Source organism: Notamacropus eugenii, chromosome 1 (assembly GCF_028372415.1).
Source record: "Notamacropus eugenii isolate mMacEug1 chromosome 1, mMacEug1.pri_v2, whole genome shotgun sequence".
Classification (NCBI taxonomy): Eukaryota; Metazoa; Chordata; class Mammalia; order Diprotodontia; family Macropodidae; genus Notamacropus; species Notamacropus eugenii.
The window spans coordinates 722879134-722896628 of record NC_092872.1 but is presented as its reverse complement, the minus strand read 5'-3'; the positions used below and the strand labels follow the sequence as shown (position 1 = coordinate 722896628).

At 40.1% G+C, this 17495-nt stretch overlaps 1 protein-coding gene across 3 annotated transcripts in view; it reads left to right on the top strand.

Moving 5' to 3' along the window:
- The first annotated feature begins 509 nt into the window (after positions 1 to 509).
- The window catches only part of LOC140521617 (venom factor-like), a 74999-nt gene continuing 58013 nt past the window's right edge, over positions 510 to 17495 (top strand). Inside the window, exons 1-8 of one of the 3 annotated variants that reach the window (XM_072636855.1) lie at positions 510 to 686; positions 2827 to 3016; positions 7513 to 7675; positions 7797 to 7867; positions 11235 to 11329; positions 11705 to 11787; positions 11888 to 11978; positions 16415 to 16517. In XM_072636855.1, the coding sequence (XP_072492956.1) occupies positions 16467 to 16517 (51 nt within the window). In that variant the 5' untranslated portion in view covers positions 510 to 686; positions 2827 to 3016; positions 7513 to 7675; ... (3 more) ...; positions 11888 to 11978; positions 16415 to 16466. Of the gene's footprint in view, positions 687 to 2826; positions 3017 to 7512; positions 7676 to 7796; positions 7868 to 11234; positions 11979 to 16414; positions 16518 to 17495 lie in introns of all 3 variants that reach the window. The other 2 variants (XM_072636854.1, XM_072636856.1) reach the window with 2 other exon arrangements.

The following is a 17495-nucleotide window of genomic DNA, read 5'->3' as shown; positions in this document are numbered from 1 at the left end:
TGAGGATAATAAGAGCGTCTATCTCACAGGTTTGTTGTGATGAGCCATGTAGCAATCCAAGATGAGTTTCAGAAAAGACACTGACTTGCATTTGCAAAGGAAATTTCCTCCTGGGAATTTCTCTTCATTAATGAAGTCATAAGTCCACCTCTCCAACCACCCAAAAAAAACCCTAAGTCAGACTGTTGGGCAGGGGGAAGAAATCACAGCAGGGGCTTTCTGGATAGAAGTATCAAATATCCCAAATCATAAAATCATGGTAGTTTCGAGTTAATAGGGACCTTAGTGACTTGTGTTCCCTGAACTGGACAGAAGCAGCTTTTCCTATCCTTTTCCCATCTGCTGGAGTACTGACCCAGGTGCTCCTGGCTTGCTAGCTTCTCTTGTTTCAGTCATAAGCCTAACTTGCTGCTGTGAAATGGGGGAGGGAGGGAGGAACTTGAATCTGATTGCTCCTTTCCTCTGTTCTCTGCCCACCTGTCTCCTCTAGCCCTGTTGACCCGGGACTCCAGCCACACAGAGACTGTATCTATTGCCAAGGACCTAGATAAAAGTTGAGGGCGAGAGGCAGACACAGCATTCCCCCCAGCCTCCTGGGCTAGCATCATGGACTGTTCCACGTTCACCCTACTGCCGCTGCTGCTACTAGGACTTCTCTTCGCAGCCCCATCTCATAGCCAGAGCTTGTAAGTAGCCCCAATCCCACCAGTCTATACCTTTGTTCTCCCTGATGAGTGTGACTTCAGCCTTTGTGCCTGACTGGTATCCTAGGGACATCGTGTTGTCTTCATAAAATCAGAGGAAGAACCCCCACTATCATCAAAGCCAACCCCCTCATTTGAGAGAGGAGGAAATGGAAGCCCAGAAGATTAAACCAATTAACTAAAGATCCTCCAGCTGATGAGAGGCAGGGACAAAACTAAAGCTCAGAGAGAGATCTTCCTCCTCCAGGACCTGAGCTGAAAAGGATCCAAGGAAATGGAAATGCTGATTTGGTTACAATGAAATAATGAATGGGGGAAAGGGGAAGACAACAAACATTTATTAGGCACCTACTATGTGCCAGGCACTGTGGCTAGTAATTTACAAATATGATTTCATTTGATCCTCACAAAGATCCTAGGAGGTAGGTGCTCTTATTATCTCCATTTTACATTTGAGGAAATTGAGGCAGATAGAAGTTAAGTGACTTGCCCAGGATCATGCAGCTAGTAAGTGTCTGGGGTAGGATTTGAGCTCAGGTCTTTGTAACTCCAGGTCCAGCACCCTGTATAGCATCACCTAAGTGCTTACAAGCACTGGACTTGCAGTCAAGAAGACCTTAATTCACATTTTATTTTTGTTGTGTACTAGCAGTGTGACTCTGGGCAAATTGTCTAATATCTTTGGACTCCAGTTTTCTCAAATGTAAAATGAGGGATTTGGATTCAGTGCCCTCTAAGGTCTCTCCTAGCTCTAAATCTACCACCCTATGAAGAGGTAGTAGATGTTATCTGGTGCAACTGTCTATCCCATTTTACAGATAAGGAACCTAAGGTCTGAAGAAGTTTGTTTTCCAGTTCATGCAAGTGGCAAAGTCAGGATTCAAATTTGAGTTCTCTGACCACCAACTTTTTTTCCATTGTGCCACACTGAGACAGAACCCATGTATAGTTTGGAAAACAGTAGCTAGGAAGGTTAATAGTAATTCAAATAGAGTGAGTTTGTATAGAATTTGTGGTTTGCTAAGTGTTTTCCTGGCCACGATCCTGTGAGACAGGCATGCTAAGATCTGGGATTTCATCAATATGGGAACTCTCTCTACCACAAATATACTTAGGAAATTAATCCTGGAGAGTGGCTTGTGGCTCATAGTATCTGAATGACTCACATGGGATCATACAACACATGGCAGAGTTAGGATCTGAACCTGAATTCTAGCTTGGCATTCTCTCTAGTCCACCTTGCCTCATCTACCAAATATTTTACTGATAAAGAAACTGAGACTTGAACAGATTAAGTGACTTGTCCAAGGTCATGAAGCTCATAAGAGGTAGAGTTAAGACCGAAGTCCATGTTATTAGCTACAAATTCAGTGTTTTTTCTATAACACTGGGCATTATTTGACTATCAGGGTGCGGAGGGGAAAAGATTGTAATGACTCAGTAAGAAACCCCAAAAGAGTTATCTCTGAAGGTTGGTGTCTGGTTTTGTTTCTTTCCCATCATTATTAGGTTGGGAGATGAAGCCTAAACTTCAATGTGAAATTTAAATTAAATGTTAAGGGGAACTTCCTGGTAATTAGAACTTTCTTTCAAAGCTTGGTCACTCATCATCCTGGACATGTGATAGCATGTCCAAACCCAACAGAACTGAAAGGCAAAATTAGAGAGTTCTGATAGACAACCTCTAATGTCATTTGTCACCCTGACATGCAATGATTCTCTACAGTTCACCTCCATTATAAGGGTCGGAAAGGAATGACGCAAAAAGGATAGGAAGAAAAGGAGGAAGGAAGCACACAAGCATTTCTTAAGTACCTACTATGTGTGAGGTCCTGTGGTAGGTACTTTTTACAAATATAATCTCATGACAACCCTAGAAGGTAGGTGATGCTGTTATTCCCATTTTGCAGTTGAGGAAACTGAGGTATATAAAGTATAAATGACTTGCCCAAAGTCACACATCTAGTAAGTGTCTGAGGCTGGATTTGAACTCAGGTCATCCTGATTCCAAGTCCAGCGCTCTATCTGCTGTACCACTATCTTACAGTGGGATAAATGAAACTGTAGAATACAAAGGATCCACGAACCTCCCATTGACTTCCATTGACTCACCCCTCCACAGTGTCTCAGTGATCACTCCAAACGTCATGCATCCTGAACGTGAAGAAACGGTGTTGGTGGAAGCTCATGGTCTGTCCTCCGATATGACATATACGGTCACCCTCTATGACTTTCTGAAGAAGAAAGTTCTCTCTGATGAGATCACCTTCACACTCAGTTCCAGGAATAGCACAGCGCTTGTCAAGGTCAAGGTGAGTGATCCCTAAGATTCTGGAACAAAATGGATCTTAGGTGTAAACAATTTATTTCTTGGTATTAAGGTTGTCCTCAAGCCTCAGGAGTCAGAGTCATACACCATCAGAGGAGGAACATGTAGTATAAGTCCTCCCTTTGCAGATGAGGAAACCCAGATCCGGAGAGATTAAATCACTTTCTCAAGGTCAAACAGGAAGTAAGCACCAAAGTTAGGATTTCAGCTCATCTCTTGACTCCTTATTTTTCCCACATTACATTGCCTCTTTCAAAAAGAACAGACCCTTAACATTTCCAAGAGACTCCTTTGTCTGAAACAATGATCCTAATTAAACTTGGGGTCAAGAAGACATCAGAGTAGAAAGAAATGGACAGGGAATCCAGAAATCTGATTAAACATTGAAAAGTGAAAAAAAGACATGACTAAAACCCTAGTAGTTCATTGAAGGTTCCCAAGCATTGGATTCTAGATAATTAGGGTTTTACAAGATCATAGATTTAGAACTTGGAGGAACTGCCAAGGTAACCCCACTTATTTTACAGCAGAGGAAACTGAAATCCAAAGAAGTCAATTAATTTGACCATAGGCATATAGTAGTGGCAGAAACAGAATTCAAACCAAGATCTTCTGACTCTTCACTTTTCCCTTATCCCCTACTACCCATGCAGAAAAATTCTCTTCTGGGCTTATTCAAGTGGAAAAAAGTCTTCACAGGTAAGAATAAAAAGCCATCACCAGATATCTTGCTGTTAGCAATGTCAACACATTAGAGTTTAACCCTTGGAGTAGTCCAGGATAAATAAAGAAGCTGAGGGACCTTTAAGCAGATTCTAATCCTTCAGTCAAACTATCTTCAAACTATAGCATCCACATCTAAGCTACTTCCTTCCATTGAGAGAAATAATCTCAACTCTGGATGAAATGAGCAGAGCCATAACAAGCACTTTTTTTTTTTTTTTTGACATTTTTTTTTTTATTTAGCTTTTAACATTCATTTTCACAAAATTTTGGGTTACAAATTTTCTCCCCTTTTCTCCCCTCCCCCCCAAACACCAAGCATTCTAATTGCCCCTATGACCAATCTGCTCTCTCTTCTATCATCCCTCTCTGCCCTTGTCTCTGTCTTCTCTTTTGTCCTGTAGGGCCAGATAGCTTTCTATACCCCTTTACCTGTATTTCTTATTTCCTAGTGGTAAGAACATTACAGTTGATCCTAACACTTTGAGTTCCCACTTCTTTAGCTCCCTCCCTCTCCACCCCTTCCCTTTGGAAGGCAAGCAATTCAATATAGGCCAAATCTGTGTAGTTTTGCAAATGACTTCCATAATAGTTGTGTTGTATAGGACTAACTATATTTCCCTCCATCCTATCCTGTCCCCCATTACTTCTATTCTCTTTTGATCCTATCCCTCCCCATGAGTGTTAACCTCAAATTGCACTCTCCTCCCCATGCCCTCCCTTCTATCATCCCCCCCCACTCTGCTTATCCCCTTATCCTCCACTTTCCTGTGTTGTAAGATAGGTTTTCATACCAAAATGAGTGTGCATTTTATTCTTTCCTTTAGTGGAATGTGATGAGAGTAGACGTCATGTTTTTCTCTCACCTCCCCTCTTTATCCCTCCACTAATGAGTCTTTTGCTTGCCTCTTTTATGAGAGATAATTTGCCCCATTCAATTCTCCCTTTCTCCTCCCAATATCTTTCTCTCTCACTGCTTGATTTCATTTTTGTTAAGATATGATCCCATCCTCTTCAATTCACTCTGTGCACTCTGTCTCTATGTGTGTGTGCTTGTGTGCATGTGTGTGTGTGTAATCCCACCCAGTACCCAGATACTGAAATGTTTCAAGAGTTACAAATATTGTCTTTCCATGTAGGAATGTAAACAGTTCAACTTTAGTAAGTCCCTTATGACTTCTCTTTGCTGTTCACCTTTTCATGGTTCTCTTCATTCTTGTGTTTGGAAGTCAAATTTTCTTTTCAGCTCTGGTCTTTTCATCAAGAATGCTTGAAAATCCTCTATTTCATTGAAAGACCAATTTTTCCCCTGAAGTATTATACTCAGTTTTGCTGGGTAGGTGATTCTTGGTTTTAGTCCTAGTTCCTTTGACTTCTGGAATATCCTATTCCATGCCCTTCGATCCCTTAATGTAGAAGCTGCTAGATCTTGTGTTATCCTGATTGTATTTCCACAATACTTGAATTGTTTCTTTCTAGCTGCTTGCAATATTTTCTCTTTCACCTGAGAGTTCTGGAATTTGGCCACAATGTTCCTAGGAGTTTCTCTTTTTGGATCTCTTTCATGTGGTGTTCTGTGGATTCCTTGAATATTTATTTTGCCCTCTGGTTCTAGAATCTCAGGGCAGTTTTCATTGATAATTTCATGAAAGATGATGTCTAGGCTCTTCTTTTGATCATGGCTTTCAGGTAGTCCCAGAATTTTTAAATTGTCTCTCCTGGATCTATTTTCAAGGTCAGTTGTTTTTCCAATGAGATATTTCACATTATCTTCCATTTTTCCATTCCTCTGGCTTTGTTCTGTGATTTCTTGCTTTCTCATACAGTCCTTAGCCTCCATCTGTGCCATTCTAATTTTGAAAGAACTATTTTCTTCAGTGAGCTTTTGAATCTCCTTTTCCATTTGGCTAATTCTGCTTTTGAAAGCATTCTTCTCCTCATTGGCTTTTTGAACCTCTTTTGCCAATTGAGTTAGGCTAGTTTTCAAGGTGTTATTTTCTTCAACATTTTTTTGGGTCTCCTTTAGCAGGGAGCTGATCTGCTGTTCATGCTTTGACTTCATGTCTCTCATTTCTCTTCCCAGCTTTTCCTCCACCTCTCTAACTTGATTTTCAAAATTCTTTTTGAGCTCTTCCATGGCCTGAGCCCATTGAGTGGGCTGAGACACAGAAGCCTTGATTTCTGTGTCTTTGCCTGATGGTAAGCATTGTTCTTCCTCATCAGAAAGGAAGGGAGGAAATGCCTGTTCACCAAGAAAGTAACCTTCTATAGTCTTATTTCTTTTCCCTTTTCTGGGCATTTTCCCAGCCAGTGACTTGACCTCTGAATATTTTCCTCACACCCACCTCACCTCCTGATCCTCCCAGCCAGTGTTTGGGGTCTGAGATTCAAATGCTGCTTCCAGCCTCAGGGCTTTGGGCGGGGGCAGGGCTGCTATTCAGTGTGAGATTAAATTCAGATGCTCAGGTGAGGGCAGGGCTGCCTCTCAGGCTCAGTTCCCTCAGGGAGTTTATGCACAGACCTTCAACAATGGATCCAAGCTCCTCCCTGCTTGGGGAGCTCTGGTCTGCCGCTGCCCCTCAGCTTCTGTCTCCCGAGGGGGCCCGAGCCATGGGGGCACCCCACTCCCCCCTCGACCCGCCAAAGGGACTCTCTCACCGACTCCCGTCACCTGTGGGTGGAGGTACTTGTGCGGCCGCTGGAGATCCCGTCCCTGAAGCCCGCTCGGATCTGTTCCTCTCGGTGCCGCGGCCACGGCAGGGCTGTACTCAGCTCCCAGTCCCGGCGCCCAGTCCACAGCACGAAGGACCTTTTACGAGAGGTTTGCAGGTCTCTCCGGAACAGAAATCTCCCTCGCTCCAATGTTCTGTGGCCTCTGGGTGCAGAATTCGCCGTGAGTTACTTCTTTGTAGTTGTTCTATGGGTTGTGGGTTCGGAGCCATGTGTATGTGCGTCTTTCTACTACGCCATCTTGGCTCCGCCCCAACAAGCACTTTTTGAGCCCAGGGCAAGCAGTACATAAAGCTCCCTCAATTCAATTTGGTGGGGAGAGGAACAGAGGAATGGAGGAGGAGGCAGGTGGTAGTGGAGACCTTTAGATACCATAAGATTGATGATGCTGGGGAGGCCACCAGGCTGGGGAGCCCACTGTGGGGCATGAGATAGGATCTAGCAGGTAGAAGTACATGTGGCATTAGGCCATTATCTTGTTGTTCAGTCATGTCCAATTCTTTGTGACCTCATGGACCATCATGGCACCCCAGACCCTTTGGTCCTCCACACTCTCCTAAAATCTGTCCAAGCTCATGTTCATTGTTTCCATGATGCTACACACCCTTCTCATCCTCTGCTATTCCCCTCTCCTTTTGCCTTCAATCTTTCTCAATATTAGGGTCTTTTACAATGAGTCCCATCTTCTCACCATGTGGCCAAAGTATTTAAGCTTCAGTTTCAGTATTTGTCCTTCCAATAACTAGTCTGACTTAATTCCTTTAATATTAGTATCTGGTAGCTTCCTGTTTGAATAAATTATTCTTTCTAAGTACTAAACTCACTTATTTCTATGAAGCTAAACGACTGTCAACACTCTCCAAAGTTTGGTGCCCTAAAAAGAAGCCCTGTCATTCTACTTGAGTCACAGCTTTTGGAATGAGTAGAGTCTGGATGCTTTCCTTCACTTTTGTTCACTCCATCACTACCCTCTGCCCCCTTCTTCTCCTTTGTCCATGAGCTGCTCTTTTTTCTATCTTCCTTTAGATTCCTTTAGAAATGTTTAAGCCAAATTCACCTGTGAAGCAGTATGTGGCTGTCAATGTGAAGAGCTCCTGATCAGAGGTGGAAAAAGTGGTACTAGTTGGCCACCATAGTGGATATATCTTCATACAGACAGACAAGCCCATCTACACTCCAGGATCCACAGGTGTGCTTGTCCTTTGGGATAGGGATTGGAAGTTAGGGGAAGAACTGAAAAAGGTCCATATGGTGGCAGAATGTGGATGAGCCTCTTTTTCTTCTTAGGGAGTTTGACTCTGTCTTCTCAGTTCTTTACAGGATCTACACACTGGACTTTCACCTGAGACCTCTCTCTAAAATTGTCACTGTGAATATTCAGGTGAGCTTTCTACAGGAAACTTGGTGGTCCAAACTTGGACGGAAGCCCCTTAAACTCATACCTTTAGTATCTCATATCTTTTTGGATGGGGACATCCAAGGAGATGACCTTTTCAAGAGCAGTGCCCTTGCAGTCAAGAGTTCAAACTATATCTCTGTTGTTTATTATCCCATATCCCTTATCTCTAGGCCTATGTCCTCACCTATACACACTACTGGCACCACAAGGCTATTATAAGGGTTAATTAGAAGACAAAATCTATGCAAAGTGCTTTGAATTTTGCTCAAAAATATCATATAAATGTTAGACACAATACTATTAACTACCTTTAAGAATTATGATGATCAAAATAAACCAACACAATTTTAAGAATAATTACTATAAAATGTGACATTTTTCAGGAAATAATTTAAACCAATAATGGTTCTGCCTGTCTTTAAATCCATTCACATGTCTCCTAAATATGACTTCCAAATTAAAAAGGGAGTCAAGCCAAAACGTCTCATTGATTGCGATGTGTGGTTGTATGATATCAGACTATACGGTTCCAAAGAAAACAAACTAATTCACTGTTTGATCTTGTGGAATCTTTCTCCAATAATTTAAAAATATCATTTTGACTTTATATTTATAAAATTCTTAGTATGTTTAAAGGAAAGATGAAGACACAGTTTCACACTCATATCTAGAGGTCAGATTAAAACAATAGCTTGGTCTCCTTCAGGTTAGACACAACAAACATAATATCAAGAAAAAAAGATTCTGACTGAATAAATTAAGGGAGATTGGTATCCTGAAATTAAAACTGAATGGAAAGAACTTATTAAAAGCAACTAGTACACAATTCTTGTGTACAATTCCAGCGCTATAGAATAGACCAGAATAAGTTTAGAAACTATATTCATACTAGTGTAAGTTTAGAAACTATATTCATATTCACACCCATCCCAATTACTATTAACACAGAAGGCTCAAACTTTCTCCACTGAACCAACCAATTAATCAAAGAGTAAATTAGGTATGAACAAGTCCTTGAGTATAGTTCTTTGATCATGGAATGAAAGCAAATGATGTCACATGGGAAAATATTGCTATTGGTTAAAGAGCATTGTCCATGCTACATGGAGAGAGGAGCAAGCCAATTCAGGAACTTGGCAAGTTCTAGCAGTGAGCCAGTTCAGTGGTGGTGGCCAAATCCAACAGGGAGGAACTCCTAAGGTAGAGTTTCTTGTGGGAAGGGAGAGAACTGTTTCCTTCCTCCTCTACTGACCTTGTGAATTTTGAAAGATCAGAAGATCTGAAGATTCCATCAATATTGGTAGTTGTATCCACTAGAGGAGGTAGTGATCTTTCCAGGGCAATGGTGACCTAAAACATCTGCCTCAGGAGACATAGCAAAGACAAACCAAAAACTCTGAACAAATTAGCTATAATCTGCTTCATGAGTCTTTAAGGTCACCAATTCTTGGAACCCATCAGATAGCTACACATAAATTCTGTTCCTGAGAATTCCACAAAGAGAAAAAAGAACTTCCAGTAACCAAAAGCTGTGAGTTTTCCTTTTGGCTATATCTTTTCTCTGAATTTGAACCCACTCTTCCCAGGGACCTGTGTGCCTCCAGAAGAGGCAAATAATTTTTGTAATAAATAACCTTGCTACATTTGCTTAATACCCTTTAAAACACTAGTCAACTGACTTGTGAACAACAGTCCTAGAAACCTCAGCCCCTCAAAATTATCCCCAGAACCCAAGAGAAGTAATCAGCTGCCCTCTGAGGACTCATTTTGTCTACGCAAGTAGGAGTTGAAGAATTAGCCCCAGATGACACTATCCTCACAAAATCCTCACAATATTAACAAAATACAGAGCGTATCACCCTCAAACACCTAAAGAAAGACAGTTTCCTCACCAAAGAGGAGGAAGTTAACTGATAGACATTCTTAGAGCACATAATCAACAGGTCATAAACCAACAGAAATATTTTTGTATCACTTCACTGAGCAATAATAAAAGCTGTTCATAGGTACTTTCAATTGGATTTGCTAAGCATAAACAAAAGTGGTCTTCCATCAGGTTGTACTTATGAACTATCTAAGATCCAAGAATGGAATTAAAAAACCCTCATGGGTGACATCCACATGAACTCACTCAACAACACACACAAAGAAGCTTTGAACAAGTGGACTAGTCATATGAATTTGTTGGAGAAATGGACAAGTTTATGATGGTAATTCAGGACCAAGGCATTGTCACTAGGAATCCCAGAAGGGCTATTCTTAAATAGCTTAGATGTAGTGATCAATGTAAATTATTCAAAGAAAAAATAGAAATGACAAAACACCCCTGCAAGCTATGAGAATTTGGCATCTTTCACATTCCTAATAAGCCATGACCTGGTAGCTGGAATTACACATCAGAAGGCCACTATTTTGCATGAACTAACAGATTACAAATCCCTATACTATTTCAAAATCATCCAGAGAATTCAGTGAATAGATTGTACTAGCATCAGACCATTGCCAAAGGCTACAAATGTTGCCCACAATTGCCTGGACATAATACTTAAGAAAAAACATTTTAATAGATGTCATGTTATGAAATATTCTTGTTCAGTCTACATGAATCAAAAAGATCTCAAAGGATAAATACCTAGTGGAAGAGATCAAAATCATGTGAGAATAAGATGATGTCTTGTCCTATTTGCTGCTGGAGTTATACTGAGGATGCCTTCAAGGAACCCATAAAGTCAGAGCTTGCATATTTGTAATTTTATTCATCTACATAACTTACTTAACCATCTGCATAGTAGCCCATAGAATGGTTTTATATAACTTTTATAAAAAAGAATATTTGGATAGTGATTTATCCCAGGGTCATTTCAATTTGAATCACATCAAGATAGTAATTAGTGATACTAGATATACTTACCAGGTTAGAGGCTATAATTTCTAAAGAACCAATGCCCTGAGCTAAGACAAAATGGTTAGGTTTGAGGGTGGGGTGAAGTGGTAGAGGATGAAATATATAATAAAAATTATGAGTAATAAAAATAGAAACAATAACTTACATTTATATATCACTAGAAGGGACCAGATCTGGAACTGATCATAAGATTTCAGATTCTTAGACTGGGAGAGGACCTTCAAGGACAATGAATCCAATCTCCTAGTCAGTGCAGGGGTTTTTCTACAATATCCCCTATTTGACTCAATCTCTGCTTGAAAACTAGTAACAGTCCTGTCAAGATAGGCTTCTCTAATATTGGGCAGTTTTAGTTTCTATAAAACCTTGGGATATCATGGGGCAATTGGACCAGGGGAAAATAGCAGCATCTTTGTTATTTCTTGTCTGTGTCTGTCTTCCCAGAACTCAGAAGGCATTGTGATAATGAGTCAAACATTAGCAAATCCTGAGAATACTGGAATCTTCACTTCAACATACTTCATACCTGAACTGATCACGTAAGATAGAGTGTGAGGAAAGGGGTTTCTGAGGTAGGAATCTGGTTAAAACAATAAAGGGAGCTTACTCCCAGCTCCCCTTTCACAAAGAACTGACTCATCACCACTCATCCTGGATTCTAAACCCAGCTCCTGACTGTTTGACCTTAGGCAAATTACTGAACCTCTGTTAAGTTTTAATTTGCTTGTCAGCAAAATGAGGGTAATAATAAATATCCAGTAGCTCTGGGGAAACAAATGATTACAGTAAAAGAGTCCCAGTACCAAGATGGTTGCTGTGTATTTGGAAGTGTTGACAGTGAAAGAGAGGGGAAGGGGAGATTTCCATATTATCAATGTATACTCATTAAATAGGCTTTGCTCCCTTCTGTTAAGCCTTGGTACCTAGAAGATTGTTGCCTGGTATCAAGATGCTATTACGAAAAACTTTTCCACAGAGTTTGAAATTAAGGAGTATGGTAAGAATCAAACTCTTATCCTATACAACATGAGTCTTCCTCTTCTTCTAACGTAGCCTGAGCTCTATATCTTCTTTCTACTTTTCCCCCAAAACTCTAGTGCTACCAAGCTTTGAAGTCACACTGGAGCCATCCACAAAGTTCTTTTACGTTGATGGAAATGACACGTTGGAAATTACTATCAGTGCCAGGTAGGTATGCCCTCCCCCTTCTTTTCTTAGCTTTTCCAAAAAAAGTTCTCCCAGGGGGACAGCTTCATGGAGATTTGTCCATTCTGCTGGTTAAAATGAATCAACCCCTTACATATGGGAAGAACTTCCAAGTCTGTAATAACAGTGTGGACAAAGGAGCAAAGTCCAAAGGTGGTGACCAAAATGTCCAAGAGAATGCTTATTTGACTCCAGTAATGAAGAAAGGAGAAGAGCAAAGGGCTTTAAGGATTAGAGAGAAATGGGGTTTAAAGCACCCTAATAACAAATCAATCAATAAGAATTAATTAAGCATCTGCTATCAAAGACTGAGATTAAGTGCTGGAGATACAATACAAAGAATTAACTGATCCCTGCTCCCAAAGAGTTAATATTCTAACGGTGGAGATAGCATGTACTTATGTAAGTATATATAAAATAAATAGGAGGAGAATAAATGCAAATAAATAGAAAGAGAATAAATAGAAAATACTCAAATACAAGATAGTTTGAGAGGGTAGGGCACTAGCAATTGGGGAGATGAAGACATTTAAGCTTCATTTTAAAGGATGAGGGGAATTGTATGGCACTGAAGTGAAGAGAGATTGCATTCAAGGTATGTAGAATAACTAATGAAAAGACCTGGAGATGGGAGTTGAATTGTCATCTGTGAGGAATAAAGAGAAAATCAGTTTGGGTGAATCATAAAGTGATAGAGAGAAAAAGTCCATTGTGGCTGGAAACATGGTTTGGGGTAGGTTTTGAAAGGTTCTAAAAGCTAAATGGAGTTAAGGCTGTATTTTATCCAAGAAGCAAGGAGTCACCGGAGTTAACTGAAAAGAAAAATGACACGGTCAGATCTGTGGTTGAGGAAAATTACTTTGGCAGTATTATGTTGGATGAACTAGAGAGGGAAAAGATTTGAGGCAGGGAAAAAACTTAGGAAGTCATTACTATCATCTAGAGAGGTGAAAGTCCTAATTAGAGTAGTTATTGTGTGAGCGCAGAGAAGGAATTTGTTGAAAAATATTATTTGTGGTACAAAGGCAATAGTTGGTCACTGATTGGATATGATGGATGAAAGAGTGTGGAGTTGAGGATAATTTTCAGTTTATGAAGCAAGAGGATAGTAAGGATGATGATGCCTTAAGTAGAAATGGGGAATTTTGAAAGAGAAGAGAGTTTGTGATGGAAAGATATTTAGTTTAATTTGGGGCATGTTGATCTTGAGATGTACGTGGAACAACCAATTTGAACTGTTCAATAGGCAATAGATGATGTGGAACTGAAGCTCAGGGGAAAGATTGGGACTAGAGAGGTGGATCTATGACTTACCTGCCTAGAGATCAGAAATAAGACCTTGGTAGTTGTTGCAGGTATCAAAAGGGAGCATGTAGAGAGAAATGAGAATTTACCACAGAATCTTTGTAACATGCACAGTTAGGGTGCATGATATGAATGATGCTGAGCGAAAAAAGGAAACAGAGGAGTGATAAAAGAGATAAAAAGAGAACCAGGAAAGAGAAATGTCACAAAAACCCAGAAAGGGGAGAGTGTCCATGAGGAGGGGGGTGGGAATCAACAGAGTCAGATGAAGAAGGAGAAAAGATCATCAAATCTAGCAATTTGAGAGAGATCACTGGTAAATCTAAAGAGATTAATTTCACTTGCATATAGAGATTAGAAGTGAGATTACAGGGAGTTGAGGAGTAAAAGGAGAGGAAGTGGAGGTAGTGAGTGTAGCCAGTCTTCTACAATATTAGTTAACAAAGGAAAAAAAATAAGATGATAAATTGAGTGTAGGTGATTTAAAAAAAAAAAGACTATGGTAGGGGAAGCTAGGTATTTGAAAATGTATGAAGATAAGAGAGAAGAAGCCTATAGATGTCGAAAATTCTAGAGAGAGGGATGATCAGGAGTATAATCTGAGGGATATATCATCTGAGGGCATATCAACAAGTGTGCGTGGTTGTGGCAAGAAGGACTCCTTTTTAGAGGCTTGAAGGAAGGAAAAAAGAATAGAGAGTGGGAATAATATCAAGGGGGTTGAGATGAAGAGAAGAGGAAAAGAGTTTGATTTTTTTAGTAAAGTAAGATGGATGGTCCTCAACCAAGTGAAGAGAGATGGAGGTATGAGTGGTTTAAGAGGTAAGAGAAGGTTTGGAATACATTCTGTGGAGACTGAGTTGAATAATCAATTAAAGTGACTGCAGTGGATTAATGAGTGGACTTGGAATCAGTAAGATGAGTCTTCCTGAGTTCAAATCTGGCCTCCAACACTTCCTAACAGTGTGACCCTGGGCAAGTCACTTAACCCTGTTTGCCTCAGTTTCCTCATCAGTAAAATGAGCTGGAGAGAAAATAGTAAACCACTCCAGTATTGTTATCAAGAAAACCTCAGATAGAGTCACAAAGAATCAATCACAACTGAAACAACTGAAGAACAATAACAAAAGGTATGCCTTGTTCCAGTGAGAGTTCAATTGAAATTGGGTAACATGAATTTATAATGTATCCAATCAGAACAATTGTATGATTTCCTCCAGTTCTGCTTAGCAGACCTATGTGTGAATGTGAAGGAGACTGATGGAAGGGATGGTCCAGGACTGATATTTGGCAAGAGATGAGTGACAATGAGATAAGGGGGCAAGTAACTTAAGAACCTTGGAAAAAATAAAGTTGAAAATAGTTAACCATTGTGTGGAAATTGGAAAGAAGAGAAAGGGAAGTCTGAGTACAGATAACAACCTTAATTTGGGCTTCTTGGTAGCTCAGTGGATAATTCAGTTCAGACATTTACTAGCTGTGTGACCCTGGGCAAGTCATTTCTCCCAATTTGCCTCAGATTCCTCATTTGTAAAATGAGCTGAAGAAAGAAATGGCAACCCACTCCAGTATCTTTGCCAAGAAAACCCCAAATGGGGTCACAAAGATTCAGACACAATTGAAACAACTGAACAGCAACAATGGCCTTAGAAAGTACAGAGAAATGGAGAAAATGGAAGTCTTGATTGATGGTGAAGAACAGGTTTTGGAGGGTCATGGTAGAGAAAGAGAGGTTATAGCAGAGTAGTGTAGGTGAATTCAATATGATGTCATTGGGAGACTGCTTTGTTATCTATGGGATCACAAAATAAGAGCATTTTCTAAATTACCTAATAAGAAGGGAGGATTTAAGAGCAGGGAATTAGAAATGAGCCACAGGGAAATTAAAATAAAAACTAAATCATGATAATACCATTTTAGAAAAAAGCTGAAATGGGAGGTTGGAACTATACCAGCCAAATTGGTTTTCACTTGTCTATGAATGGAGAAATTTCAGAGTTTCTAATTAAAGAATTGGAATTTTGTGGTTAACAATCAAATTTAGTCTGTGACTGAGGTTTACTGAAGGAATAGACATGAGTTAGAGAGAAAATCAATATAAATGATAAAAGTTCCCTAGTATAAGAAGGACAGGTATTAGGGAGAAAAGAGGGCCAAACACTGAATCCCTTGATAAAGGAGGAAGAGTAACCTGGGAACTAGTGTACAATAGTCACCATGATGCGGAGTAAGTGGAAAAAAATTTAGGTGAACCTTAAAGGAGAAGTTACTAAAGACACTGGTAAAGGAAAAATCTGTCAATCAATTAGTCACCAAGCCAATCTGTCAACAAGCATTTAGTAGGCTCTTACTATGTGTCAGGCTATGTTAAGCATTAGAGATAAAAGAAAAGTAAAACTTCTTTTCATGAAATCAAGGAATTTACATTTTGATGGGGAGACAACAACATACAAGCAACTATTCATGTGCAAGATAGATACAATGCAAATGGGACGTTATCTCAGAGGGAAGACACTAACAGTGGGGTTAACCAGAAAAGATTTCTTTCAAGAAGGTATGATTTTTACCTGAATCTTAAAGGAAATCAGGAAAGCCAAGAGGCAAGGAGAATTCTGATCCCCTCTAGTACCAATGTGTTAAAGGAGAGAGAGAAAGAGAGAGAGAGAGAGAGAGAGAGAGAGAGAGAGAGCCACTCCTGGAGATGGCCAGGAATGCATCGATGTTAATCTCAGAGAGAGATAGTAGACATAAAGAAGAGAGATCCAGGTTGAAGGCAAATTTTTTCATTGTAGAATACAAATTCCACCTTGAGAGGGTGATTGGTGGATATCTACCTCTTTCAGTAAATTTCTCCCTTCAGGCAACTAGAAGCATAGAAGGTAGGGTGCTGGATTGGGAATCAGGAAGATCTGAGTTGAAATTTGGCCTTAGAAAATCAGCTGTGTGACCTTGGAAATGTCTGTTTGTCTCAGTTTTCTCATCAGCAAAATGAGGAGAACAATAGCACCTCCCTCCCAGAGCAGTTGTAAGGATAAAATCAGATATTTATAAAGCATTTTACATTAAAGCACCATGTAAATTGTATTATTATTATTATTTTCTCCCCTCATTAGGTATCTCTATGGAAAGCCAGTGGATGGTGTAGCCTTTGTCCTCTTTGGGGTAATGAAGGATGGAGATAAGGAAAGCCTCCCCTACTCCCTTCAGCGGGTTCAAGTAAGTGTGTAGTTTGGGCTGAGATCATTACAGAGTTGCCAGGATTTATACCTAAATATCTCCCCAGACATCCTCCCTTGGTCCCATCTGACTGACTCTGCCCTGAGATGGGAGACAAATCACGTAATCTGGGTGATTATAGGGAGATAGCTCTAGAGTCACAATCCCTGAACACATTCTTCAAGCTACATGAGCATTTGGGCAATTGATCAACAAATTTTCATGTGTTACTGATCACCTGTGATAGTGCTAAGCCTTGAGGGTGCTACATAGAAATATGACAATCCCTGCCCTGAAAGAGCTTATCTTCTGGCCAACAAGAGGGAATGAAAGTACAGGAAACATTTCATGAATAGTGTGTTGTTTGATGGAGGGAGAAGATGGCCAGGCTCATCTTTGCTTGACAAAGAGTAAAACAGGAGACAGAGAAAAAGAAGGACCTTGTAACTCTTGAAGGTGTTTCTCACTGAACCATAGGAATGTTGAGGTGGAATAGACCTCCAAAGTCATCAGCTGAACCTTAAAATGAGTGATCTAAATTTAAAGATCTCGAAGGTCCCTCCTGACTCTAAATCTATAATATCTCTAACAAGAAGCCATCCTGCCTTTGCTTTAAAAACCCTCAGAGAAAGATAATTAACTACTTCCTATGGAAGCGTTTCCACTTTGGGACAGGTCTAATTGTTAGTGGGCCATTCTCTCTATGTCACTGTCACAGTGCTAACAGATTCTGGTGAGTAGAGTAGCTACATCCTCCCTCTGTACTCAGTTCAAGCCTAAACTAAGCTACTTGCAACTTCTATTTCTCCTAGTTTTGCTTACTGGGGTCAAACAGAGCATATTAATCCCTGTCCACATCAGAGTCCTACAAGTATTCAAAGACGACTATGAACCAATCAAACAACAACCATTTATTAAACACTTACTATGTGCCAGGAGCTGTGCTAAGTGCTAGAGATAAAAAGAAAGGCATCATCC